The following is a 26,045-nucleotide window of genomic DNA, read 5'->3' as shown; positions in this document are numbered from 1 at the left end:
AGTTTTGGGATCTGGAAATTTGAAAATAGAGAGAGAAAAAAAATTAGAAAGAGTGAAAATGAATTTTGGACGTGACTTTTTGTGACTTTTCAATTGTAGGGTAAAGATGATGCATTGGGAAAGTAAGAAAATGTTTTTTTTATTGGGTGTTTTGTCAAAAACTACCTTATATATTTAGGGGTATTTGTAAAAAACTACCTTATACTTCATATTATTTTTCTTGTTTTAAACTACCTTTGTTTTTTTTTTCTTGGTCAAAAACTACCTAAGCTCACGATATATGACGAGATTTGATCGATTTAGCGACATTAACCTATCTCACATGACTTTGTTAACATCAAACAACAATGATCAACGGCATAAAAACCATAATTTAATTTCAGCTGACCAAGATTTATGTTTTTCACATTTCAATAATAACTATGAGCATCTACTAAAATTAAGCGTAAGTACATCATGACTTTCCAAAATCTGGTCTAGGCATGATTTAAACATTAAAGAGTCGTATGAGATAGTTTAAAGCCGAAAAACTAACCAAATTTGTCTATACTCATAGCATAGGTAGTTATTGACCAAAAATAAAGAAAATAAAGGTAGTTGAAAACAAAAAAATTAATATAAGGTAGTCTTTTTACAAATACCCCTAAATATAAGGTAACTTTTGACAAAAAACCCTTTTTTATTACCCAAATATCAGTAAGTGCTCTGTTTGCACAGTACCACTTGTCTATTCATTTACCATTTAAAGGGTACTATCCGACCCGTCGCAAGCTTGCGACAGGTATCTCCGTCACAAGCAAGACAAACTGATATTCTGAACCCCATAAAAATCAGTTAGGATTTTTAACAGTTAGGATTTTCTTCATAAAGCCTGCGACTCGTACGATAAAAATCAAACATCGCTCTTTGTTCCGACATATGCAAGCAAACCGAATTGAAACGTAATGCGTTGAGAAAGACGATTTAACCATAAAACTACTGAGAAATCGCTAACAAGAAAATATTACATTGAGAAAGACGATTTAACCATAAAACTACTGAGAAATGGCTAACAAGAAAATATTAACGACATTCCCCTGTGTCTTTTCGCAAGCAAACCGAAGTAGATATTAGAGCAAAATTCATAATGTATTGAGAAAGACGATTTAACCATAAAATCCGTCTCCTGCAACATACCAAACTACTGAGTAATTGCTAACCAGAAAAGCGTAACAACATTCCTTTTGTCTTTTTATTCTGCATAAATTTAAAAACTTAATGATAATGTCAGATAACTAAAACAAGCAACATTATCAAACAACAGCTTGGTTTTGACCATTGGCGTTGCGCTCGAGCTGTGATTTCTTCACCATTTGCTTCATATATGTAGTCTGGAAATTACATCTAGCCACCTTAGGCGGATCATCTGCAACTGCAACTGTGGGAGAATAACCAGGAGATGTCGGAGTATAAGTAGGAGAAGAGGTTGAATAAGAAGGACAAGCAGACATATCATAAGTAGGAGAATAACCGGGGTAAGTCGGAGAATAAGCAGGAGAACAAGGAGAATAATCAGGAGAAATGGGAGAATAAGTAGGAGAACCAGGAGATGTCGGAGTATAAGTAGGAGAAGAGGTTGAATAAGAAGGACAAGCAGACACATCACAAGTAGGAGAATAACCGGGGTAAGTCGGAGAATAAGCAGGAGAACAAGGAGAATAATCAGGAGAAATGGGAGAATAAGTATGAGAACCAGGAGCATAAGCAAGAGGCATCAGAGGATTAGGAGCACTAGGAGAAAAACCAGGAGAAGTCGGAGAATAAGTAGGAGCAGTGGGAGAATAAGCAGGATTCGTAGGAGAATAGGTAGGAGCAGCAGGGGAATAACTAGGAGCAGTCGGAGAATAAGTAGGAGAAGTCGGAGAATAACTGGGAGAAGTCGGAGAATAACTTGCAGAAGCGGGACAGTAGCTAGGAGAAGTAGGAGAATAGCTAGGAGAAGTGGGAGAATAGCTAGGAGAAGTCGGAGAATAAACCCATTGCTGATTTCCAAGAACTTGAGTAGCATCACAGAAAGAATTCTGATTTTCAAGAATTTGAGTAGCAGCTCTCTGATACATATGAGAGAGCTGTGTTGAGAATGCGTAGGCTCGGCCAACTCCTAAGTAGGTCTGTCTATTTAGCATACGGTCCTTAACCATCCCCGCCTGATCATAAAAGGACATAGTCGTCTCATCCTTTATCTGCCCTCCATATGACTGCAACACAACATTCCTCTTCTCCTCCAGTAGGGAGCGAGCGTCATCTAGCTCCAACCGCTCTGCCATTTCCTGTGCCAATGCAATTCCTTCCGCTATTAAAACCCGGTTTTTCTCCCTCTCCACCTCTAACTCAATCCGCTTGTCTTCTTCTGACAGCTCCCCTGTCAACGGCCTCTGGATTTCAGCTGTAACTGTATTAGACACGATTATTTTATCCAACAATGGATCCTTGTAAGAGCACCGGACCTCTACCAGTTTTGTTGTCGAATTGTTGTCATCTTTTTCACTTTCTGGGACAGAGAGGTACACCAGGAATTGTTTCTCTTCGTCTGCATAAACATCGCCAACATATACCACCCCATGTTGACTACCAAAGGCGTCAACCTTGTTATTATATCTCCCAGAAACGATATTCTTGATTCGAACCTCAGAAGACCCGGAGAAAACCTGAACTTCAACTTCCTGCGCAACAACACTCAATAGCCCACCAAGGCATAAAGCAAATGCATCCTGAATGACCTCAATCGCTTCAATGTAGGAGAAGGTCCCACCCGCCCCATCTGATATCGCGTGGAGTGCTTTTGAATCGTGATCAGCCCCAAACCCAAATGTGTAAACCTGGGCTACATCCGGTCCCGGCTTTACACCAGTTTCTACAGCATTTGCATTGGATCTAATTGACTGGGGAAGACGATTGAGGCACGAGATGAAATTACGATTTTCAGTGTCTTGACCATCTGAAAGGAGAATGACGCTATTAACCGGGTTTTTCTGACGTCTCTGGTCCAAGACTTTGACAGCAGTTTTCAGTCCTGCAATTATGTTAGTACTCCCCTCTGACCGGATCATGTCCACGATTCTTAAAGTATCAGCTCGACCCGCTTCAGTCATCCTTGTTAAAGGGGTTAACCTACGAGCATGAGTTGAGAAAGTAATGATGGAAAGACGATCCGTGGGGCCCAAGTTGTTAATGACAAAACTGACAGCTTGCTTCAAGAGTGCAAGTTTTTTCCCATACATACTACCACTCACATCAAGAACAGCTACAAGATCAAGAGATGGGCGAGCATTCATATCATCGTCATCATCTTCAGCAGACAGCAGAGGGGCACGGATACCAAAAAGGACCGCGAATGAGTCAGATTTGTCTGACTTGCTTAGAGCAGGATACTCAGGCAAGGCCTTGACAGTCATTGTCCTAGCCCCACCACCTTCTTGGGGAGAAGATGCTAGGGAAGGGAGTGGCTCATCATCGTCAAAACAAGGATCCGAATCACAGCGACTGGTTTTTTGAGCATACGGGGAGAAAACTTGAGTCCAAGTAGCATGGCAAGTCGGACAGGTATCAATATGACCGCCGCCATTCTGAAGATTGTGGAAGATGCAGTTGTTGTGGAAGTTGTGGGAGCATTCTGCTGTGAACAATGTTCCTGTGCTAATGTTTCCTTTGCAGATGCTGCATATATCCTACATAATAAAAACATCGAAATAATTACTCCCTCGTTTGATTAAATTACTCCGCACACATAATATAAAAGTAAACAAATGATCGACACAAAGGGAGTATTATATACGAAGTAGTGTGCATTCATAGTTCAAAATCAGTCGGGTTTTATCGCTTTTTCAGTTTTTCACTGACAGTAATCCGTCTGAGACGACTGATTAAGGACCAATTATACCGTGACCATGACTTTGACTTTGACTGGTACCGATATTTAAAACCATAAATAAACAGGATAATACTGATCAACCAATTCAACTCAGAATAATCCTAACACCTCAAAATCATTATCAACAACAACATTACGCTAGTGCCTCAATGGCGCAAATTGCAGGGTAAGGGAGTCGGATGTAATTATGTATGCAGTCTAAATTACAGCAAAAATCCAGGTTTTATCAGTTTTTCACTGACCGTAATTCAAACCATAAACAGGATAATAAACATCAACAAATTCAACTCAGAAGATCAGGAAGCAAACACTACATTACAAAAATCCTTTGAACACCCCAAATCAACATCATTGTCACATTTTCAACAACAACAACAACAACAATACGCTAGTGCCTCAATTGCGCAAATTGCAGGGTAAGGGTGTCGGAAATACGCAGTCTTAATTACAGCGAAAGACTGTTTCCGAAAGACCTCAACATCATCAACATGATACTATAACAATTGAATTGGGTAGAACTTGTTCTAAAATTATGTAATCTAATTACTGTACTCTTGCAAATCAAATCATAGGTTTGAAAACATCGTAAAATCGTGTTAATAAACTATACCCATCTTAGGTTTAATGCCAATTATGTTCAATTTATCGCAAAATCTTATCTTTGAACCTTAATTCAACACAAAAAGTAGACAAACAACTGAAAACCCTAGCTAGTATCAATTCATAATCAATTTTTTTTTGTTTTTGGTATAAAACGGAGTGTCCAAGGAGTATAAAGCAAGGGAATTAGAAATGTAAGAGATTACCGTGACGGTAACCATGACTTTGTTAGAATTTGATGATTGAAATTTGTCAAAACTCTCAAACTTTGAACAAGTGTTTTTGAAGAGAAATGAGGAGATCTTGTTTCCTTGAGGGCACGGTGTATTTATAGACTGCGACTTCATAAACGGGTTAATTAGGTTAAACTTTTTGGTCTCGTTTTGTGTTTTCATATAATTGAGCCGGACCGGGTCATTTTCTAGTGAATATTAGACCTGTCAAAACTCGACCTGATCTGAAAATCCGACCCGTCCGACCCGTTTTTTAGGGTTACAAACCCGGTTTTTTCGATCCGCGACCCGTTTGACCCGAATCCGAAATAACCCGTTATTTTAGGGTCGAGATCCGACCCGTTGGGTCAAGGGAAAATCATGAATTTTATTAAAAATATTACTGTAATATTTATATATTATATTTGAAAATATAGATAAAAAATTATTTTTTTAATTACTTAAATTGCAAATTCAACTAAAAAGTCAATTTTATATAACTTTTATAATATTTAATAATAAAATAATTATTAAAAAATTTTATTTTAGTAATTATGTCAATATAATTAATGTAAATGTTGAATATGATTAAAATAATAGTTTTAAATATGTTTTACTTTTTTAAAAAATATTTTTTAAATTTAAAAAATCGTTTAAAAAAGACGTTACAAATTATTTCTTGACCCTTATTCTGACCCTAACCCGACCCCCGACTCGTATATGACCCGACCTGTATTTGACCCGACCCGTAAGACCTGACGCGATACCCGACCTGCCCTACCCGTTTGACAGGTCTAAATATGCATATTCTATAAGTAGGACTAGCCTAATAATACAAAGCCTAACCTTAAAAATATTTTGTTTTGCTTGCCCAATAATTTCTTTTAAAAGCTCGCATATTCATCTAAAATATCGAGTTAGTAAAGTAATTAAATTAAATATAAATATAATTAAATGTTAATAATTGTAGTTTATGGTTCTTTTAAACGAAGTTGTTAATGATAATAGTATGTGACAATAAATCTTCGGGTTGGTAACGGTCAAATTCGTGTTCTTAGTTCGGATGCAAGTACGATCACGGGTCGAATCAGTTTTGTCTAGTCTATTAGTCTATTTATAGTTTTGAAGTAATTACTCCTTCGTCCCGGTCATTTGTTAGCCTTTGATTTGAGATTAAACTTGGTAAAACCAACTCGGCTCGAATCACCCGATACAGTGACACATTACCCGAACTCAGGACCCAAACCTGACCCAAAACCCAAATTGACTCGAGCTAATTCAATGCGACCCAAATGTTTATTATTGGAAACCGAGTGTTATCTTCAAGTAACTTGAAAACAACCAACCCGAAAAAAACCAATCCGACCCGGCTTGAATTCTTGCAAACCCGAACAACACAAACCTGAATTGACCGACTTAATTGACACGGTTGGAAGTTCTAGGTTTGGCACAAAGACTTAGGAGAGGGGAGAGGGCCGCTTGAGAGTATTGTTGTTGAGTGATAAGTGGATAATATGTGTTATGTGGATGATCATATTACCTTTTTAAAAATATTCTCAATATAATAAGGTAAATAAGTGACTTAAACACTTATATAAATGGGAAAAAGGTAAATAAATAACGGGGATGGATAATAATAAAAAGCCTTGGGTTGAAAGGAAACTCCTCGCATTTTACTCGAGAAATTGATATTGGCTGCTCCAACAAGTTAATTAGTTCAGTTCACCAATGCAGAGTACTTTTTTAGAAGTACCAAAATTGCTTTCGGACCGTTTTTCTTATTACCGTCACAAGCCTATGACCTTTTATAATCCCCTTTTCATTTGCCCTCCCACCACAACACAACAAACAACAAAGTACTCCCTCCGTCTCTATCATTTGTTTACTTATTTTATTTAATTTGCACAAAAAGGTGTCTCGGTCAATTGTTCATCTTTCTATTTTAAAAATGTCTTTGATGGTTGATTTGATCCTCCACATTCAGTTTGACCCACTTATCGTCTAATATATAGCCCCGTACATCTTTTTATGTCAAAACCAAAAGTAAACAAATAACCGCGAAAGAGACGTCATTGCTAACCAGGAAAGTTTAACAACATTCCTGTCTTTTTATTCAACTTGAATTTAAAAGCTGCAAATCATATGTATCAGATTAGAAAAAACAAGCAACTAAAGCAAATAAAAATGCAACAGCTACATAATCCACTCCCATTTTCCTAATTCTAAAATTTAAATGTCCAGAAATCACCGAGGGCTTGCAGGAGTAAATCCATTAATCATCGGCTTGGTTTTGACCATTGGCATGGCGCTCGAGCTGTGATTTCTTCACCATTTCCTTCATGTATGAAGTCTGGAAATTACATCTAGCTGCCTTAGGTGGATCATCTGCAACCGCAGGAGAATAACCAGGAGAACTCGGAGTATAACCAGGGGAACTCGGAGTATAAGTAGGAGCAGTCTGACAATTTCCTGAAGAACCATCCATAAAGGAGAAGCCATACTCCATATCATCATCATCATCATCAGATTCACCATTACAGCAATAATCATCTTCAGAATCACCCATATCGTAGCCACAACAGACAATATCTTCATCAGAATCATCAGAATCATCATCAGCATCTCCGCAGGATTGTTGCTTTTCAAGAACTTGAGTAGCAGCTCTCTGATACATATGAGAGAGCTGAGTTGAGAATGCATACGCTCGGCCAACTCCTAAGTAGGTCTGTCTATTTAGCATACGGTCCTTAACCATGCCCGCCTGATCATAAAAGGACATAGTCGTCTCATCCTTTATCTGCCCTCCATATGACTGCAATACGACATTCCTCTTCTCCTCCAGTAAGGAACGAGCGTCATCTAACTCCAACCGCTCTGCCATTTCCTGTGCCAAAGCAATTCCTTCTGCTATTAAAACCCGGTTTTTCTCCCTCTCCACCTCTAACTCAATCCGCTTGTCTTCTTCTGACAACTCCTCTGTCAACGGCCTCCGGATTTCAGCACTAACTATATTAGAAACGATTATTTTATCCAACAACGGATCCTTATAAGAACACCTGACCTCTATCAACTTGTTGTCATCTTTTTCACTTTGTGGGACAGAGAGGTACACCAGGAATTGCTTCTCTTCGTCTGCATAAACATCGCCAACATATACCACCCCAGATTGACTACCAAAGGCGTCAACCTTGTTATTATATCTCCCAGACACGATATTCTTGATTCGAACCTCAGAAGACCCGGAGGAAACCTGAACTTCAACTTCCTGCGCAACAACACTCAATAGCCCACCAAGGCATAAAGCAAATGCATCCTGAATGACCTCAATCGCTTCAATGTACGAGAATGTCCCACCCGCCCCATCTGATATCGCGTGGAGTGCTTTGGAATCGTGATCAGCCCCAAACCCAAATGTGTAAACCTGGGCTACATTTGGTCCCGGCTTTACACCAGTTTCTACAGCACTTGCATTGGATCTAATTGACTGGGGAAGACGATTGAGGCACGAGATGAAATTACGATTTTCAGTGTCTTGACCATCTGAAAGGAGAATGACACTATTAACCGGGTTTTTCTGACGTCTCTGGTCCAAGACTTTGACAGCAGTTTTCAGTCCTGCAATTATGTTAGTACTCCCCTCTGACCGGATCATGTCCACGATTCTTAAAGTATCAGCTCGACCCGCTTCAGTCATCCTTGTTAAAGGGGTTAATCTACGAGCATGAGTTGAGAAAGTAATGATGGAAAGACGATCCGTGGGGCCCAAGTTGTTAATGACAAAACTGACAGCTTGCTTCAAGAGTGCAAGTTTTTTCCCATACATACTGCCACTCACATCAAGAACAGCTACAAGATCAAGAGATGGACGGGCCTCAGACGACATGTCATCATCAGCTCCAAGGGAAAGCCGAGGGGCACGAATACCAAAAAGGACCGCAAATGAGTCAAATTTGTCTGACTTGCTTAAAGCCGGGTACTCTGGCAAGGCCTTGACAGTCATAACCCTGTCCTCACCACCTTCTTGGGGAGAAGAAGATGCTAGGGAAGGCAGGGGCTCATCATCGTCGAAACTAGGACCTGAAACAGGAGGACTGGTTTTTGGAGCATTCGGGGACGACACTTGAGTCCAAGTAGTATGGCAAGTCGGACAGATATCAATATGACCGACGCCATTCTGAAGATTGTGGAAGATGCAGTTGTTGTGGAAGTTGTGTGAGCATTCTGCTGTGAACAATGTTCCTGTGCTAATGTTTCCTTTGCAGATGTTGCATATATCCTACAAAATTAAACGAACGAAATAATCACTCACTCGTTTGATTAAATTAATCCTCACACACGTAATATAAAAGTAAACAAATGATTACTCATTTGTTTGATTAAATTACTCCTCACACGTAATATAAAAGTAAACAAATGATTGAAACCATAAACAGGATAATAAACATCAACAAATTCAACTCAGAAGATCAAGAAGCAAACATTACACTACAAAATCCTTTTGATTAAATTACTCGTCACACATAACATAAAAGTAAACAAATGATAGACACAAAGGGTTATATACTGTGCATTCATGGTTCGAAATCAGTGGGGTATTATCACTTTTTCAGTTTTTCACCGACAGTAATTCGTCTGAGACGACTGATTAAGGACCAATTATACCGTGACCATGACTTTGACTTTGACTGGTACCGATATTTAAAACCATAAACAGGATAATACAGATCAACCAATTCAACTTAGAATAATCCTAACACCTCAAAATCATTATCAACAACAACATTACGCTAGTGCCTCAATGGCGCAAATTGCAGGGTAAGGGTGTCGAAATACCCAGTCTTATTTACAGTGAAAGACTGTTTCCGAATGAGCTCAACATCATCAACATGTGCAATTATACATATTTTCTATAACAATTGGATAAAACTTCTTCTACAATTACGTAATCTAACTGTACTCTTGCAAATCAAATAATAGTTTGAGAACATTGTAAATCGTAAAATCGTATTAATATACTAAAACCCATCATAGGTTTATTGCAATTTATGTTCAATTTATCGCAAAATCTAATCTTAGAACCCTAATTCTACTCAAAAAGTAGACACACAGCTGAAAACCCTAACTTTATAATCAATTTTTTCATTTTGGTGTAAACCCGAGTGTTCATCGTCGATAATAACATAAAACAAGGGAATTAGAAATGTAAAAGATTACCGTGACGGTAACCATGACTTTGTAAGGATTTGATGATCGAAATTTGCAACTTTCAAACTCTGAAGAACTGTTTGACGAGAAACGAGGAGATCCTGAATCCTGGTGCGCACGGTGTATTTATAGAGTTAGATTTGATAAACGGGTCAAAAAGGTTAACTTTTTTTGGTCAGGTTTTTCGGGTTTTCAAAGAAGCGGGTCAGACGGGGTTATTTTCTTGTGACTATAAGATTATTATATACATAAAATTTGCCCAATAACATGAAGTCTAACCTTAAAAATATTTTATTTTGATTAACCAATATTTTATTTTAAAAACTCGCATATTCATCTAAAATATCGGGTTATCAGAATAAAATTAAAATATAATTAAATGTTAATGGTGGTTTATTCTTCGTATGAGTTGGAGAGTTGTTGTTAATGATATCAACTAGTATAAAGCTCGTGCGAATGCAAGGTATTTTAGATTGTTGTGTGTAAAGAACTTAACAATTAGAGCTAATAATAATAATATATAAATGAACTTTGAATTTTATTTTTAATTATCTATAACTGTTAATGTGTAAAAATACTAAGAATTAAAATAGAACGAATTTTACATTTTTACTCAAAATAATTTTATGATTAAAAAAATAAGATTTTTAGTTTAATTACAAAAACTTATGCTTATTTTTACGCATTTGAAACATATAACTATTTTTATAATTTTTGTTACAATATACGGAGTAACAATTTAAACGGTGTAAAAAATTTAAAGAATAAAAAAGTGAAAAGCACACACTGATTTTAATAATATGAGTAAAATATGCATACGTTTTAAATATAAAATTTACGATATTTAAGATACATATATTGGACTATTGAGATAATGATGAATAAAATACATTTGGCCCAGCTATAAAAGTTGCGGTGTTTGTTAAGATACTATGACATATATAAAAGTCATATATTAGGTCCAATACATATCTAGATAAAGTTATGCTCAATTTCTAGCTAAAAGAATTTAGGCGGGAAAATTTTCAGTTTTTTTATTCTTTTAGTATAAGGGGGATTAGTGCCTCTGGGTTCGGGCGGGTAAAACTCGGGTCCTTAGTTCAAATGCGGGTTAGATATGGGGTCGAAACAGTTTTGACTAGTTCAGTCCAGCTTTATGCAGTTCAGTTACATCTAGTTCAGTTTAGTTAATCTTCATTAAGTTCAGTTCAACTTATTTTTTCACTAATGACTCTTTTTCAGCTCTATTTAGTTGAGTTTAGCTTCAGTTATTAGTTCATTTTGGATCAGCTCATCTCCATTTCAGCTCCTATCAACCGAAAGATCAAGGCTTTATTTATGAAGTATTTACCGATGCTCTGTTCTTTTAGACTTAATTCCTACTTATTTCAGTTCAGTTCGACTCAGTTCAATTCAATTTAGCTCAACTCTTTACAAATTAACTTTTACTTCAGTTTAGCTCCATTCAATTCAGTTAAGTCTAGTTCAGCTTCATTTAATTCGGTTCAGTTTAATTTGATTATTTTCAACCAAAAAAATCAGAGCCAAAGAAGCCCTGGGTTAAAAGGAAAGTCCTTGCATTTTACTCGAGAAATTGATATTGGGCGGGTCTGACAAGTTAATTAGTTCAGTTCACAAATACGGAGTACTATTAGAACCAAATTAAATCTAATTTAATCAAGCATATGTGTTTACATGGTACGGAGTAGCATTTTTTTGGTAAAAATTTGCTTTAATCAATTTAAATTTTCATAAGGTTTGATTTTATCTTTATAATTTATGAATTTAATTGATTTTTACCTAATAAAGAGTAAGAATAGTAATTACTTCAATAAATAACGAGTAGACATATACAATAATACAAATAAAGTCAACCTCGCTCCATCACCTATGACGGGTACAAAATTTAACACTCATAAGGCCATATCTAGTATCTACCCCCACTTATCGCTAAAACTCTACCTATACTCGCTCCAAATGCAGCAAATACGAATCAGTATGGACTTATACTATTATACCAGCAATTTATGGACTATATAACCAGTTGTATATGTTCTACGGTGTAGAATCTGGGCTTTATGATTAAGTATTCGAGCTTTTTGTTAAAGAATACGAGCTTTATTAGAAAGTATTGAACTCATCCATTTATACATTAAAAACATAAACTTTGAATTAGCTCAAAAATAATACATATAAGCTCAGATTCTTATACCTTGGTTGTACCATGCTTATGGTACAACTAGATGTATAATCCAATTTGTGTTATACCAGCCCTACTGATATCCAAATAGGATAATCAATACAACCATAATAAATATATTTGACTGTGTGTATTTTTTTCGAGCATTTAAAATTTTTTGATTGTATTTTAATATTTTTATATCAAAGTTAAAATCTAATTGAGTTTATATTTGTTCATTATTTTTTAGTCTCATTATAATTTTTTGAGTTCAACCATAATGTGTTAACTCTGTTAAGAAAGACCATTTAACAATAAAATCCATCACCCACAACACAACAAACTACAAATTACACTCCCTCCGTCCCGATCATTTGTTTACTTATTCCATTTTATTTGAAGTGTCTCGGTCAATTGTTTATCTTTCTATTTTAAAAATGTCTTTGATGGTTGATTTGATCCTCCACATTCAGTTTGACCCACTTGTATATATCCCCTGCAATTTCTTTAATCTTTGTGTCAAAACCAAAAGTAAACAAAGATGGAGACGTAATTGCTAACCAGAAAAGTTTAACAACATTCCTGTCTTTTTATTCAACTTGAATTTAAAAGCTCCAAATCATATTGTCAGATAAGAAAAAACAAGCAACTAAAGCAAATAAAAATGCAACAGCTACATTGGCGTGTAAAATTTAAATGTCCAGAAATCAGCAAGGGTTTGCAGGAGTAAATCCATCAACCAGCGGCTTGGTTTTGACCATTGGCGTGGCGCTCGAGCTGTGATTTCTTCACCATTTGCTTCATGTATGAAGTCTGGAAATTAAATCTAGCCGCCTTAGGAGGATCATCTGCAACCGCGGGAGAATAACCAGGGGAACTCGGCGTGTAAGCAGGAGAACTGGGAGAATAACTTTCAGAAGCGAGACAATCTGCAGGAGAAGTCGGAGAATAACCCACAGCATCATCCATAAAGCAGCATCCCATATAGTCATCAGAATCATCATCAGCTTCACAGCAAAGATCACCGATAAACGAAGAACGTAAGCCACCCCCGAAGGAGAAGCCCATGTCCTCATCAGAATCATCATCAGCTTCACAGCAACCATCAAAGATAGTCGAAGAACGTAAGCCACCCTTGAAGGACAAGCTACATCCCATATATTCATCAGAATCATCATCGGCATCAAAGTAAGATTTCTGATTTTCAAGAACTTGAGTAGCAGCTCTCTGATACATATGAGACAACTGTGTCGAGAATGCATAGGCTCGGCCACCTCCTAAGTAGGTCTGTCTATTTTGCATACGGTCCTTGATAATGCCCGCTTGATCATAGAGAGACATAGTGGTCTCATCCTTTATCTGCCCTCCATATGACTGCAATATGATATTCCTCTTCTCCTCGAGTAGGGAACGAGCGTCATCTAGCTCCAATCGCTCTGCCATTTCCTGTGCCAATGCAATTCCTTCTGCTATTATGACGCGGTTTTTCTCCCTCTCAACCTCTAGGTCAATCCGCTTGTCTTCTTCTGATAATAACTCATCTTTTAATGGTCTCCGGATTTCAGCTGTAACTGTATTAGACACGATTATTTTATCCAACAATGGATCCTTGTAAGAGCACCGGACCTCCACCAGTTTTGTTGTCGAATTGTTGTCATCTTTTTCACTTTGTGGGACAGAGAGGTACACCAGGAATTGTTTCTCTTCGTCTGCATAAACATCGCCAACATATACCACCCCAGATTGACTACCAAAGGCGTCAACCTTGTTATTATATCTCCCAGAAACGATATTCTTGATTCGAACCTCAGAAGACCCGGAGAAAACCTGAACTTCAACTTCCTGCGCAACAACACTCAATAGCCCACCAAGGCATAAAGCAAATGCATCCTGAATGACCTCAATCGCTTCAATGTACGAGAATGTCCCACCCGCCCCATCTGATATCGCATGGAGTGCTTTTGAATCGTGATCAGCCCCAAACCCAAATGTGTAAACCTGGGCTACATTTGGTCCCGGCTTTACACCAGTTTCTACAGCACTTGCATTGGATCTAATTGACTGGGGAAGACGATTGAGGCACGAGATGAAATTACGATTTTCAGTGTCTTGACCATCTGAAAGGAGAATGACACTATTAACCGGGTTTTTCTGACGTCGCTGGTCCAAGACTTTGACAGCAGTTTTCAGTCCTGCAATTATGTTAGTACTCCCCTCTGACCGGATCATGTCCACGATTCTTAAAGTATCAGCTCGACCCGCTTCAGTCATCCTTGTTAAAGGGGTTAATCTACGAGCATGAGTTGAGAAAGTAATGATGGAAAGACGATCCATGGGGCCCAAGTTGTTAATGACAAAACTGACAGCTTGCTTCAAGAGTGCAAGTTTTTTCCCATACATACTGCCACTCACATCTAGAACAGCTACCAGATCAAGAGATGGACGAGCCTCAGACGACATGTCATCATCAGCTCCAAGGGAAAGCCGAGGGGCACGAATACCAAAAAGGACCGCAAATGAGTCAGATTTGTCTGACTTGCTTAAAGCCGGGTACTCTGGCAAGGCCTTGACAGTCATAACCCTGTCCTCACCACCTTCTTGGGGAGAAGAAGATGCTATGGAAGGCAGGGGCTCATCGTCGTCGAAACTAGGACCTGAAACAGGAGGGCTGGTTTTTGTAGCATTCGGGGACGACACTTGAGTCCATGTAGTATGGCAAGTCGGACAGATATCGATATGGCCTCCACCATTCTGAACATTATGGAAGATGCAGTTGTTGTGGAAGTTGTGTGAGCATTCTGCTGTGAACAATGTTCCTGTACTAATGTGTCCTTTGCAGATGTTGCATATATCCTACAAAATAAAAAGATATCGAAATAATTACTCACTCGTTTGATTAAAATACTCTCCATAATAATAAAAGTAAACAAATGATCGACATAAATGGAATATTATAGCGCGCGCATTCATTCATGGTTCATATTCTCGGCTGAGTTCTATTGTATCAGTCAGGGCTTAACACTTTTTCAGTATTTCACTCAATTAATACAAGAAATCGACCAAAAAATAACCGACCATAATCCATCTGAGCAGTGGCGGCGTATTCAGAAAATTTGATCAGTGGGGTCTTAATGTAAATTTACGAACCACCTATAAATAATACAAATGCGGGCATATGATACGGTAAATCTACAAAAATCTGTGGCATCTTAATCGTCTGAGACAGACGATTAAGGATTGATTATACAGAGACCGCGACTTTGACTGGTACCGATATTTGAAACCATGAACAGGATAATACAGATCAATCAATTCAACTGAGAAGATCAATAAGCAAAATTACATTACAAAAATACTGTAACAAATTATGTAAAACTGCTTCTATGATAATGTAATCTAACCAACTGTACTATTGCAGATCAAATTATCGTTTCGGAACATCGTAACATTACGTTAATGTACTAATTCGTTCTTAGTTTTATCGACAATTATGTTCAATTTATCGCAAAATCTAATCTTTGAACCCTAATTCAATACAGAAAGCAGACACACAACTGAAACCCTAGTAAATTATAAATTATAGATCAAAATTTCTGTTTTTGGTGTAAATCGGAGTATTCATTGTCGACAATAGTGTAAAGCAATGGAATTATAGACGGAAAAAATTACCGTGACGGTAACCATGGCTGGATTTGACGATCGAAATTTGTGGAAACTCTCGGACTCCCAAGTGTTTGAAGCAAGATGAGTAAATCCTTGATTACTTGAGAGAACGGTGTATTTTCGCAAATTCTTGTTTAAGACGGTAAGACCGATAAGAAAGCCGCAGTAAGTTTTCGGGTGTGGTTATTTTGGGCTTTCAAAGAATTGGGTCGGTAGTGTTATTTTTGTCGAAGTTATTTAAGGGTAAATGATTAAGTGGCGGTAGGGATGTCAATTTCACCGCATCCATCAAAATCCGATTTACCCGATCCTAAAAGATAGATGAAAACCCGATTTTAATGGATGATGAATGGATGACGGATGAAACGGATGATGGATGACGGATGGGTTGGATGAAGAAATTCCACCCACCATCCACCCGTCATCCATCCATCACCCGATTTTATTATTTTTTATTTAATATTTTTTTACATATAACACATTATTAAGATATAAAATATTTATATTTTCAGATTTTTCTACTCTCAATATAAATATTTTGTGAACCTACACACTAGAAAGTTAAACTAAAATAATTATCTAACTTTATTTTTGTAGAGAAAAAAAATCATCATTTTTTTTAACTTGAAATATATAAATACACAACACCCGTTTATCACCCGATCCATCCGTTTCATCCATGGATGATGGATGGATAGATGACGGATGATATGTTTCACGGATGACGGACGGGTTGGATGAGATTTTAAAAGGACGGATGAATGACGGATGAGACTTCACCCGACCCGAACCCGATCCATTGACATCCCTAAGTTGTGGTATGCAGTAATAAATAGTGTGGCGCATGCTTTAGCTCATATTTCGCTTAGTGTAGTTGATAGATTTGTAGGGTCGAATGTCTTACCGCCGATCGCGAATAGTTCTGTTAATTCGTAATTAATGCAGTAAAGCCTTCAGCCTTTTTCTTTAAAAAAAAACACAAATTGTTGCTGAAAAACACAAATTGTTGTGTAAGACTTAAATTTAGGTAAGACTGACCAATAATATTAGGCCCATCAAAATTATTTAGTAAAAATATAAAATAATATTTTTATTTTAATAACTTAATATTATAAGTTGATACTCCGTAATATACATTTTTAAATATGTTCGTTTTTAAAATAAGTTATTAAGTTATCAAAATAAAATAAAAAACTTGATATATTAATGACTTGTGTCTGGACTTTCTCCTATCGGGTTAGTTATATGCTATAAGACGGTCCTATAAAAGAGTTGCTGGAAAACAAAAAGGATAACCGTCTACTGATCAAATTGCCAAAACCATGCTGACCCGGGCCAACCCGAATATTGGCTCGACTTGGGCCCTAAAATAGGCCAAACAAAAGCTTGTAGCCCTACCCAAAAACGCTCGTTAACTTTTAGGCTCAATTTAAATGTCTTAACCGGTCCAATTCAAAACCGGACCATGATCACCTCTATATTCGTGTCAGGGGCAGATCAAACTTGAGTCCTTAGTTCAAATGCGGGATCACCGGTCGATTGACTCGGGTTGAATCAATTTTGTCTAGTCTATTTATTGAATACTAATTAAGAAGCCTTGGGTTGAAAGGAAACTCCTTGCAATTTGCTCAAGAATTTGGTAGCGGGTCGGCCCAACAAGTTAATGTAGGCTGGTCCAACTAGTTAATTAGTACTACTAGTATAGCTTAAGAGGTGGGTACAACAATTATATTAATCTTTTAAGTGTAACTAGTGTAGATCCCGCACAAATGCGCGGTTTTTTAGATAATAATGTACAAAGACGTTAAACATTATAACTTGGTAACATACTTAAGGGTTATGTGACAAAATATTTGATAGTTTTCACAAGAAATAAGATCGATGTTTTAAGTGAACCTAATTATATAAGTTAGGTCATTATTAAAAATAATATTATTATATGATTACATTTACTAAAAGAATAACCTCAAGTAATTACCTCAAGTAATGACCTAATTATATAATAAAATTAGAGAATTTGCAAAAGAAGATAGTCAACTTGTAGTAGTGTAGTACCTTTGTATTATCACAAGACATAAAATGGAACTACGAAAAAAATTGTGTAAAATAAAAAAAATTAGAGAGTTTATTCTTTTAGTAGAAGGGTGATTTTTTTATCAACAAAACTTATTTTTAGTATCCGTACATATCTTGATTTATATAGGGTGTCAAATGTCAAATTAAAAGAAAAGTTAAACTTAAGTTTATCACATGATATAACTATAATTCTCATATGTTGCCTTATTAAAATGAAATTTTTTGTCAACACCCATATATACAATTGTTTCCCTATTAAAGCATGGGTGAATTTTGGAGGGAAAATTGTGGATAGATTTATTCTCTTAGTATATAGGAGGAGGAGGATTTTAATTGATGACAAGGAAACCGCAACCGCTATCTTTGGTCTGCATTGGGTAAACTCTCGAGTGTACGTCGTAGCTTGCAAACTACGTATACCACAGCCACCCGAGGTTAACAGCCTCGAAATCTATTAGTCACTTAAGCTTTACCCGTACTTGCTCCAAATACAACTGATACAAAGCAATATCGACTTATATCCGCCCTACTAACATCCATATGTCGACATGTCATATGATTGCAAAAATGTTGAAGTGCATGGCCACTCGTGAGTGTCGCCAAATGATAACAATTAAATTTCCATAAAACAAGCTCCTCCTTTCCTCTTCTTTCATTTTTTCTCTATCTCTATTTTTTATTTTCTCAACTTTTTCTTCATTGCTTTTTTTTTTTCTCACTTGGGGTAATTTTTTAGGATTCATATCAATTAATTAATCTAACTAAGGTAATATTATGCATTTTGTTTTTTGTCTTGTTAATTAAATGTTTATGATTATTGGTCTTTTTAATTGTTTCGTTTAGTCATCATTATTGTTGCATAATATGATCTCAACCGTTGTATGAATACAAGTCGACATAAAATGATGAATTAGGGCCGTTTTACACGTACAAGGTCTCATGCCCTAATATAAGTTTTCGTCCAAAACATAAGGGTACTGATTACGGTTTCCAATCGAAAATCAGGTGGTAGAAGATGGCGGATGGGGAGGATATTCAGCCTCTTGTTTGTGATAATGGAACTGGAATGGTTAAGGTAAACTCCCTACCGCAAAATATGAATAATATTAATCTCTAAAACGGTCTCATATTAATTACTGTAATATATAACTAGTTTAGATCTCGCGCAATGTATGTGCATGCGCGGTATATATAGGATTGTTATTTTTAGCGTGTTTTAGTTATAGGTTAAATCGACACGTTATTAATTTTCATATTTCACGCCTAAGTATTCTGATTGGAGGAAAAAAAAAGAAGAAGTAAATGTGTATTAATGATGTCTATTTATAAATTTTCTAAAAAAAAAAATCATCATATAAGCTAATAATATGAGCTTATAGTTTTATTTTCTACAAGTAATTATGCGCTCAATCATTAATAATAGTTCCAAATGAAAAATTTAGCAATATATAATTTATGGGCATATCAAATTTATTTTATTTTAATCAATAGTTATATTTTAGAGTTTAATAACAAAATTATACTTTAATGAAAAGAAAATATTATAAAAGGATAATAGTTTAATGGAAGAAAATCAATCTTATTTGTTTCCTTAATTAAAGAAGTGCTTTTGGAGGGAAAATGTTTCATAATCCTTAGAATCCACGTTCCTGCTCATAAGACCGTTTCATTTAAGAATTTGTTCAATTCCGTAGCTCTACGAGTTACATTTTTTGTGTTCGTCTTTTAATCAGACCATGTACTAATAATATAAGTATTCAATTTAGGCTGGGTTTGCTGGTGATGACGCTCCTAGAGCTGTGTTCCCTAGCATTGTAGGCCGGCCACGCCACACCGGTGTTATGGTCGGCATGGGCCAAAAGGATGCATATGTTGGGGACGAAGCACAATCAAAACGTGGAATATTAACTCTTAAATATCCGATTGAGCATGGTATCGTCAGCAACTGGGATGACATGGAAAAGATATGGCATCACACCTTTTACAATGAGCTTCGTGTTGCCCCAGAAGAGCATCCCGTCCTACTGACTGAAGCGCCTTTAAATCCTAAGGCAAATCGCGAGAAAATGACTCAAATTATGTTTGAGACGTTCAATGCTCCTGCTATGTATGTCGCCATTCAGGCTGTTCTTTCCCTCTATGCTAGTGGTCGTACCACTGGTAAGTAAACTAAACACGTATCAAAACAGTAAGGGATATTCTCTCGTGTACCCATCAACTTTTTCATTTTCTGAAATGTACCCCTCTTTTCTTGAAAAAACAAACTTTGACCGTCAATAACTCTTGGCTACAATCAAGTTCATAATATGATAAAAACATTTTTTTTTCAGTTTGAAAAAGAATTCACCACGTCTCAACTCGTAGTCGGGAATTATGGTCGGTCAAAATATATTCGTTACAAAAGCTTTGACCAACCATAGCTACCGGCTATGAGTTCAAAAAGCGGTGAATTTTTTTTAAATTCAAGTCTTTGACGAGATAATTGGTTTGAAAAAAAAAATTACCGTTTTCTGAACTCGTAACAGGTAATTATTGTCGGTCAAAGTTTTTTTGTGAAAAACGAAGGGTACATATCTTAGAAAACGAAAAAGTTCAGATGGACTTGCAGGCATTGTGCTGACGTAGTGACGTAATGAAATGGACTTGCAGGCATTGTGCTGGATTCTGGAGACGGTGTAAGCCACACAGTGCCCATATATGAAGGATACGCCCTGCCTCACGCAATCCTCCGTCTTGACTTGGCTGGCCGAGATCTCACCGACTACATGATGAAGATCCTGACGGAGCGTGGGTACTCATTCACAACATCAGCAGAGCGAGAAATTGTCAGGGACATGAAGGAAAAGCTTTCTTACATTGCACTCGACTTTGAACAAGAAATGGAAACCGCTAACACTAGCTCGTCTGTGGAAAAAAGCTATGAGCTGCCCGACGGGCAGGTGATCACTATTGGCGGGGAGAGATTCAGGTGCCCGGAAGTCTTATTCCAACCGTCTTTCATAGGAATGGAAGCTGCCGGTATCCATGAAACCACATATAACTCGATTATGAAATGTGATGTCGATATCAGGAAAGACTTATACGGAAACATTGTACTTAGTGGTGGTACAACTATGTTTACTGGTATCGCCGATAGAATGAGCAAGGAAATTACTGCTCTCGCGCCTAGTAGCATGAAAATTAAAGTCGTTGCACCGCCTGAGAGGAAGTACAGTGTATGGATTGGTGGATCTATCTTGGCATCCCTTAGTACATTTCAGCAGGTACGATGAATCAGGTCCGTCAATTGTGTTTGTTTTCGAAATAATTGTTATGTTAATTGTGTTTGTTTTCGGAAAATGTAGATGTGGATAGCAAAGGCAGAGTACGATGAATCAGGGCCGTCAATTGTGCACAGGAAATGCTTCTGAGTTCATCAAAAACCATTCGACGAAGAGAATACAGCAATTTGTTTCGAAAGGGCGGCTTAAGCTAGTCTATTCAGTTTAGCTTTGGTTGTTTTCATGTTTAGATTTTGTGGGATAAGGAACTTTCACTTGGAAATTTTTATTCATTAACGAAGTTGGATTATTTTACAAAATTAGTTACTCGTATTTATTATAGAACGTTGCAACCAATAAACGTTTAATTTTGATGTAAATAAGATTAATAGTCCGTATGACTTAGTACCTGTAATGTCAAGTCACTTGAGATCATTTCGGATTTGGTCAATTATGAGTCAGGTTAATAACATTGTGTCTTGGATATTAAGGTATGTATATTAAGTTATCTTGGATATTAAGTCTATTACTTCCTCTGTCCCGATTATTTGTTGTCCTTTTCCAGTTTTGGGTGTCTCAGTTAATTATTGTCCTTTTTATTTTAAGAATGAACTTGATGAGTAATTTAATCATTCACACTCAATTTGTTCCACTTGTCATTTATTAATTGGCTCATTTCTCTTTTTCCTTGATTTTTGTGTCAAAACCAAAGGACAACAATTGACCGGGACGGAGGGAGTAGACGATATTTATCTTGGATATTAAGTTATGTATATTAAGTTATCTAAAGTATATAGAATTGTAAAAGGTAACAACTTAGGGTATACGATGTATATAAATACTCGATGTATTACGTATATATTCAGTCATTCAATATACAAAATTCGAAACAGTGAAGGAAACCCTAATTCAATCCAACTATGGAGATGAAGGAAGAAGAAATGAAGAAACCTAAAGTAGGCCGTCCTATCTCAGTTTCGGAGTGTTGCGACCCCGCCCTCGCTGACAAATGGCGTCAACAAGTCCTTCGTGAAATTGGTCGTAAAGTTGCGTTTATCCAGAACGAAGATCTCGGCGAACACCGCCTCCGTGATTTGAATGACGAGATTAATAACCTTATTCTGGAGAAATCTAACTGGGAGAGGCGTATTCTTGAGCTTGCCGAACTCCGCCTTCGTGATTTGAATGACGAGATTAATAAGCTTACTCTGGAGAAATCTCACTCGGAGAAGCGTATTCTTGAGCTCGGTGCTCTCAACCCTAACAGGGGTTACAGGTAATTTGTTTGATTTAAACTCTTATGAAACCGTTTGATGCATAGAAACGCGTAATTTCATGTTATATTGCTCGTTTTATAGTCGTAATGATCGTATGCAACGTATCTTCGACTCTTCGTGTTATATTTTGTAATTGTAAAGATTGTATGAAGCTGTTGTGTGCGGACACTGGCTTAATTTCAATATTTCATGTTATATTGCTCGTTTATAGTCGTAATGATCCTATGCAACATATTTTCGAATTTTTTGGTTAATTGGCGTTATTTAGCAAATTAATTGGGAATTTAGGGTCCATTTTAAATTATTTTTGCCCCAATGAGTCCACGTCATCACTTTTATTTATTTTTTTCCAGTTTTTATGTCTGTATGCATACAATTTTTGTAGCAACAAGTGCAAGTTGAAGTGTCCTCTGAACCCAGCTGAGACCGAAAGCATGGGGAGCGAACATGATTAGATACCCTGGTAGGTTCCAAGAAAAAGGTCAACTTCAGATTAAGATTCAAACCCTCCCGCACGGTTCGGAGAGCACTGAATTCGGGAAAAAATCCTTTAATAGCAGACTTCGAACTTGAGTTCTCATTGCAAGAACTTCCTTTTATTAGAAAAATACAGAACATATAAAGCCGCTAATTAAGATCCCTAGCGGCTCCATATTTTGTCATCTTCCAAAGTGCTTTAAGTCTTGCAACTTTCATGCAAACACCCTAAGAAGTTTAGCGGCTTACATTCCCACAAAAAAAACTTATTGGTATTACAAAAATGGCAGGGATATAAGCCGCTAGGTTTCTTAGCGTTTTCGTATAAAAACTGGAAAATTCTTAGCGTTTTCGTATAAAACTGGAAAAAAAATAAAAAGTGATGACGTGGACCCATTGGGGCAAAATAGTTTGAAACGGATACTAATTCTCCAATTAGTTTAATTTGCTAATTAACCCCCATTTAACCGAATCAAAGTTGGCTGGTATGAGTGGTAAGGGCTCTCATCTCTTAAACAAGTGGTCCTGGGTTCGATTCCTAACTCAAAAAAAAAAAACTCCATTTAACCAAAAAAATGTCCGTATTTTCGTGTTAAATTATGCTCGTTTTGTAATTGTAAAGATTGTATGAAGTTGTTGTATGCGTACAATCGGTTTGTTGTTTTCATGTACTGTCTAATTGATATTTTAAAGATTTGAGAGGAGGCTTAATTGTAATTAGCGAAAGGGGTAAAGAATCTAATAAAATCGAAGTTATATGATTAATGTTTAGTCTTGATCAGGTACTTTGGTGCTGCAAAGAAGCTGCTGGAGGGACCTGCAGATGCCGTCGGAGAAGCAGCGATGTCAGATTTGGAGTTTGTTGAGGAGATTACGCGAGAGATGATGAAGGCATTTAAGAGCGACGAGGTGCCGGCGGTTGGAATAAACTGAGGCGAAAGCGATTATTCAGATGTTCAGATTTATATCTTTGATACTTGATGTCTTAGTCGGAACCTTCTAGTTCAAAATTCGAAGTTTTAACGATTGTTATATTTATATATGTTTCTACAGAAACCACAGCAGTTTGGACTTTCAGATCTAATTTCTAAACTGTTTTTCTTATAAATAAACAAGTTTACTTAACTGTTAACTTTACGCCTTGTGGTATCTTCATCTGGAGCATTTCTAGTCGTTCTCGCTTAACGTTGTCATTCAACGGGATGATGAAGTCGACAATGATCTCTTCAAGCATACTAGCATTCTCAAGCACAAAGAATGCAAGCTCAAGATCCACTGGCTTTCCCCTGTAGCCAACCAGCTCCAACGTTTTCAAGCATGTTAGGGGAGACCCATAGCTAACGCACCTTCGCACTTCCCGATTGCGTTCTTTGGTCCCAAAATTCTCCAACTACAAACATAACCAATTAATATCAACTTAGAGCTTAACAAACAATCATACAAGTTTAAACAAGCCCAAACAAGTTGGTCGATAATATTAAAAATCGACAAATAGGATTATACATCCAGTTGTACCATAAACATCGTACAACTAAGGTATAAGAATCCGAGCTTATATGTATTTTCCTAAGCTAATTCAAAGTTCATGTTTTTAATGTGTAAATAGATGATTTCAATACTTTCTAATAAATCTCGTATTATTTAACATAAAGCTCGAATATTTATCACAAAGCTCAGATTCTACATTATACAACATATACAACTGGTTGTATAATCCATGAATTGAAATCCAGGTCAAAAAAATCTAATTACAAGCCCAAACAAGGAAAAGGGGTTCATGCCTTTAATGTCAGCTTCTGCAGATTAGGGGATGATGCGAGGACGATTATACATCTATAGAGGCTTGAGTGAACCATTGCATTCGAAACTTGAAATTCTAGATGTTCAAGTTTTGGCATAGCCACATCATTCATCAGTTTCCCCTAGTAATAAGAAGACATAAAATAAAACATTATAGTTAAAGAGTCTGTTTAATTTATTCAAAGAATGATTGAGACGGAGAGAGTACATTTCACAGAATAAACGAGGACTAACCAGCAAAGGTCGAGCTAGGTCAATCCTTAGATTCAGATATACCAACTGGGACAAAATGTCTGAAAGGCAGTCGAATACATCGGGAAATAGCCGGTTCGAGCCAATTGACATCTCAAAGAGTAAGGGAGCATCCACAATGTGTATCTCAATAGAAAAGAAGCAATAAAGTATCTAGGAATTAAGCTTTCGGGCTGAAACCTCGATTTTTTCCAGATTATGGCAGCGAGTGACCTCTAACCGTTTTACTTGTAATGAACCGGTTACTCTAGTTAAACATCTCGAATTTTCGATGCACAACGTCTCTAGGAGTGGGCAGGAATGAGGGAGGTAATCAAAGAATTCATCGCTGACATTCACATCTCTAAGACAAAGAGACGTTAGACAACAAGACTTGAAACCGCCGGTCAACTTAGGTGGCAGATCAAGAGAAGTTCATCTATAGTTGTTCCCAAATGCTTTTCGAGAACACGATCAACCTTCCTTACAAAGCAAGCTCTGTCTTCAAAAATTGCATCCCAACTATCCCAAATCGTTTCCATGGCTTTGTAATCTTCGAAGATCAACACTGGAAAATATCGCCATATGACTTCACATTGGCGGGAAACAAGACTAAATCTAGCAGCTTCTTTCACAGTAAAGTAAGACATTATTGACATCAAAATTTCTTCAGGCAGCTTACCGAAAAGATCATCACTCTCTTCACCTATGCGCCGAGCCTGGTCACATGATTTTAAGGAAGGCCGCCACGATGTTGTCGCCATGACTTATTTTACAAGACCTTGAAGAAACAAACTTAATTATGAGATTAAAAGGAACCAGGATAATAAAGAAAGTAATAAAATAGAGCGTGGTGTTTGGTGATAGGAGAGAGCAATAAATAAAATAAGAGTAAAAGTTTCCAAAAATAGAAGGTGGAAGATTACCTGAATAATTTTGTTTTAGGAAATACGGAAGATTATAGTGAATAAGAGGGAGTATAATAAGAAATATTTTGTTTTTTTTTTTTTGATTTGCAAAATTCCCTCTTTAAATAGGTGTATTGGTCTTATGAGTTACTCGGTAAAATATTAGGAAATATTATGAGAATCCTTGAGCAATGAGGATGTTGTGAGGTCTTTTCTAAGACGGTTTTGCAATGAACTTATTAATTAA

General features: G+C 36.8%; 6 protein-coding genes across 6 annotated transcripts; 2 read left to right on the top strand and 4 right to left on the bottom strand.

Moving 5' to 3' along the window:
- Positions 1-1,081: 1,081 nt before the first annotated feature.
- Positions 1,082-4,858, bottom strand: LOC141644351 (E3 ubiquitin-protein ligase WAVH1-like). Its single transcript, XM_074453855.1, has 2 exons — positions 4,717-4,858; positions 1,082-3,707 (listed from the first exon to the last, which is right to left on the bottom strand). The coding sequence occupies exons 1-2, from the start codon at positions 4,855-4,857 to the stop codon at positions 1,293-1,295; spliced, it is 2,556 nt and encodes an 851-aa protein (XP_074309956.1). The 5' UTR covers position 4,858; the 3' UTR covers positions 1,082-1,292.
- Positions 4,859-6,793: 1,935 nt separating this feature from the next.
- Positions 6,794-10,049, bottom strand: LOC141644350 (E3 ubiquitin-protein ligase WAV3-like). Its single transcript, XM_074453854.1, has 2 exons — positions 9,937-10,049; positions 6,794-8,998 (listed from the first exon to the last, which is right to left on the bottom strand). Exons 1-2 carry the CDS (start codon positions 9,949-9,951, stop codon positions 6,995-6,997), a joined length of 2,019 nt encoding a protein of 672 aa, XP_074309955.1. The 5' UTR covers positions 9,952-10,049; the 3' UTR covers positions 6,794-6,994.
- Positions 10,050-12,659: 2,610 nt separating this feature from the next.
- LOC141644349 (E3 ubiquitin-protein ligase WAV3-like) lies at positions 12,660-15,907 on the bottom strand. The gene is made up of 2 exons (XM_074453852.1): positions 15,776-15,907; positions 12,660-14,959 (listed from the first exon to the last, which is right to left on the bottom strand). Exons 1-2 carry the CDS (start codon positions 15,788-15,790, stop codon positions 12,842-12,844), a joined length of 2,133 nt encoding a protein of 710 aa, XP_074309953.1. The 5' UTR covers positions 15,791-15,907; the 3' UTR covers positions 12,660-12,841.
- Positions 15,908-18,440: 2,533 nt separating this feature from the next.
- On the top strand, positions 18,441-21,595 carry LOC141644348 (actin-11-like). Its single transcript, XM_074453851.1, has 5 exons — positions 18,441-18,611; positions 18,851-18,920; positions 19,612-20,005; positions 20,495-21,108; positions 21,190-21,595. The coding sequence occupies exons 2-5, from the start codon at positions 18,861-18,863 to the stop codon at positions 21,253-21,255; spliced, it is 1,134 nt and encodes a 377-aa protein (XP_074309952.1). The 5' UTR covers positions 18,441-18,611; positions 18,851-18,860; the 3' UTR covers positions 21,256-21,595.
- Positions 21,596-21,971: 376 nt separating this feature from the next.
- On the top strand, positions 21,972-23,974 carry LOC141632666 (uncharacterized). Its single transcript, XM_074445190.1, has 2 exons — positions 21,972-22,381; positions 23,642-23,974. The coding sequence occupies exons 1-2, from the start codon at positions 22,026-22,028 to the stop codon at positions 23,790-23,792; spliced, it is 507 nt and encodes a 168-aa protein (XP_074301291.1). The 5' UTR covers positions 21,972-22,025; the 3' UTR covers positions 23,793-23,974.
- On the bottom strand, positions 23,908-25,654 carry LOC141641952 (uncharacterized). Its single transcript, XM_074450592.1, has 5 exons — positions 25,325-25,654; positions 25,078-25,283; positions 24,894-24,918; positions 24,641-24,781; positions 23,908-24,249 (listed from the first exon to the last, which is right to left on the bottom strand). The coding sequence occupies exons 1-5, from the start codon at positions 25,652-25,654 to the stop codon at positions 23,977-23,979; spliced, it is 975 nt and encodes a 324-aa protein (XP_074306693.1). The 3' UTR covers positions 23,908-23,976.
- Positions 25,655-26,045: the final 391 nt, after the last annotated feature.

This window comes from Silene latifolia, chromosome 2 (genome assembly GCF_048544455.1).
Source record: "Silene latifolia isolate original U9 population chromosome 2, ASM4854445v1, whole genome shotgun sequence".
NCBI lineage: Eukaryota > Viridiplantae > Streptophyta > Magnoliopsida > Caryophyllales > Caryophyllaceae > Silene > Silene latifolia.
This window is presented reverse-complemented; position numbering and strand designations above follow the sequence as displayed.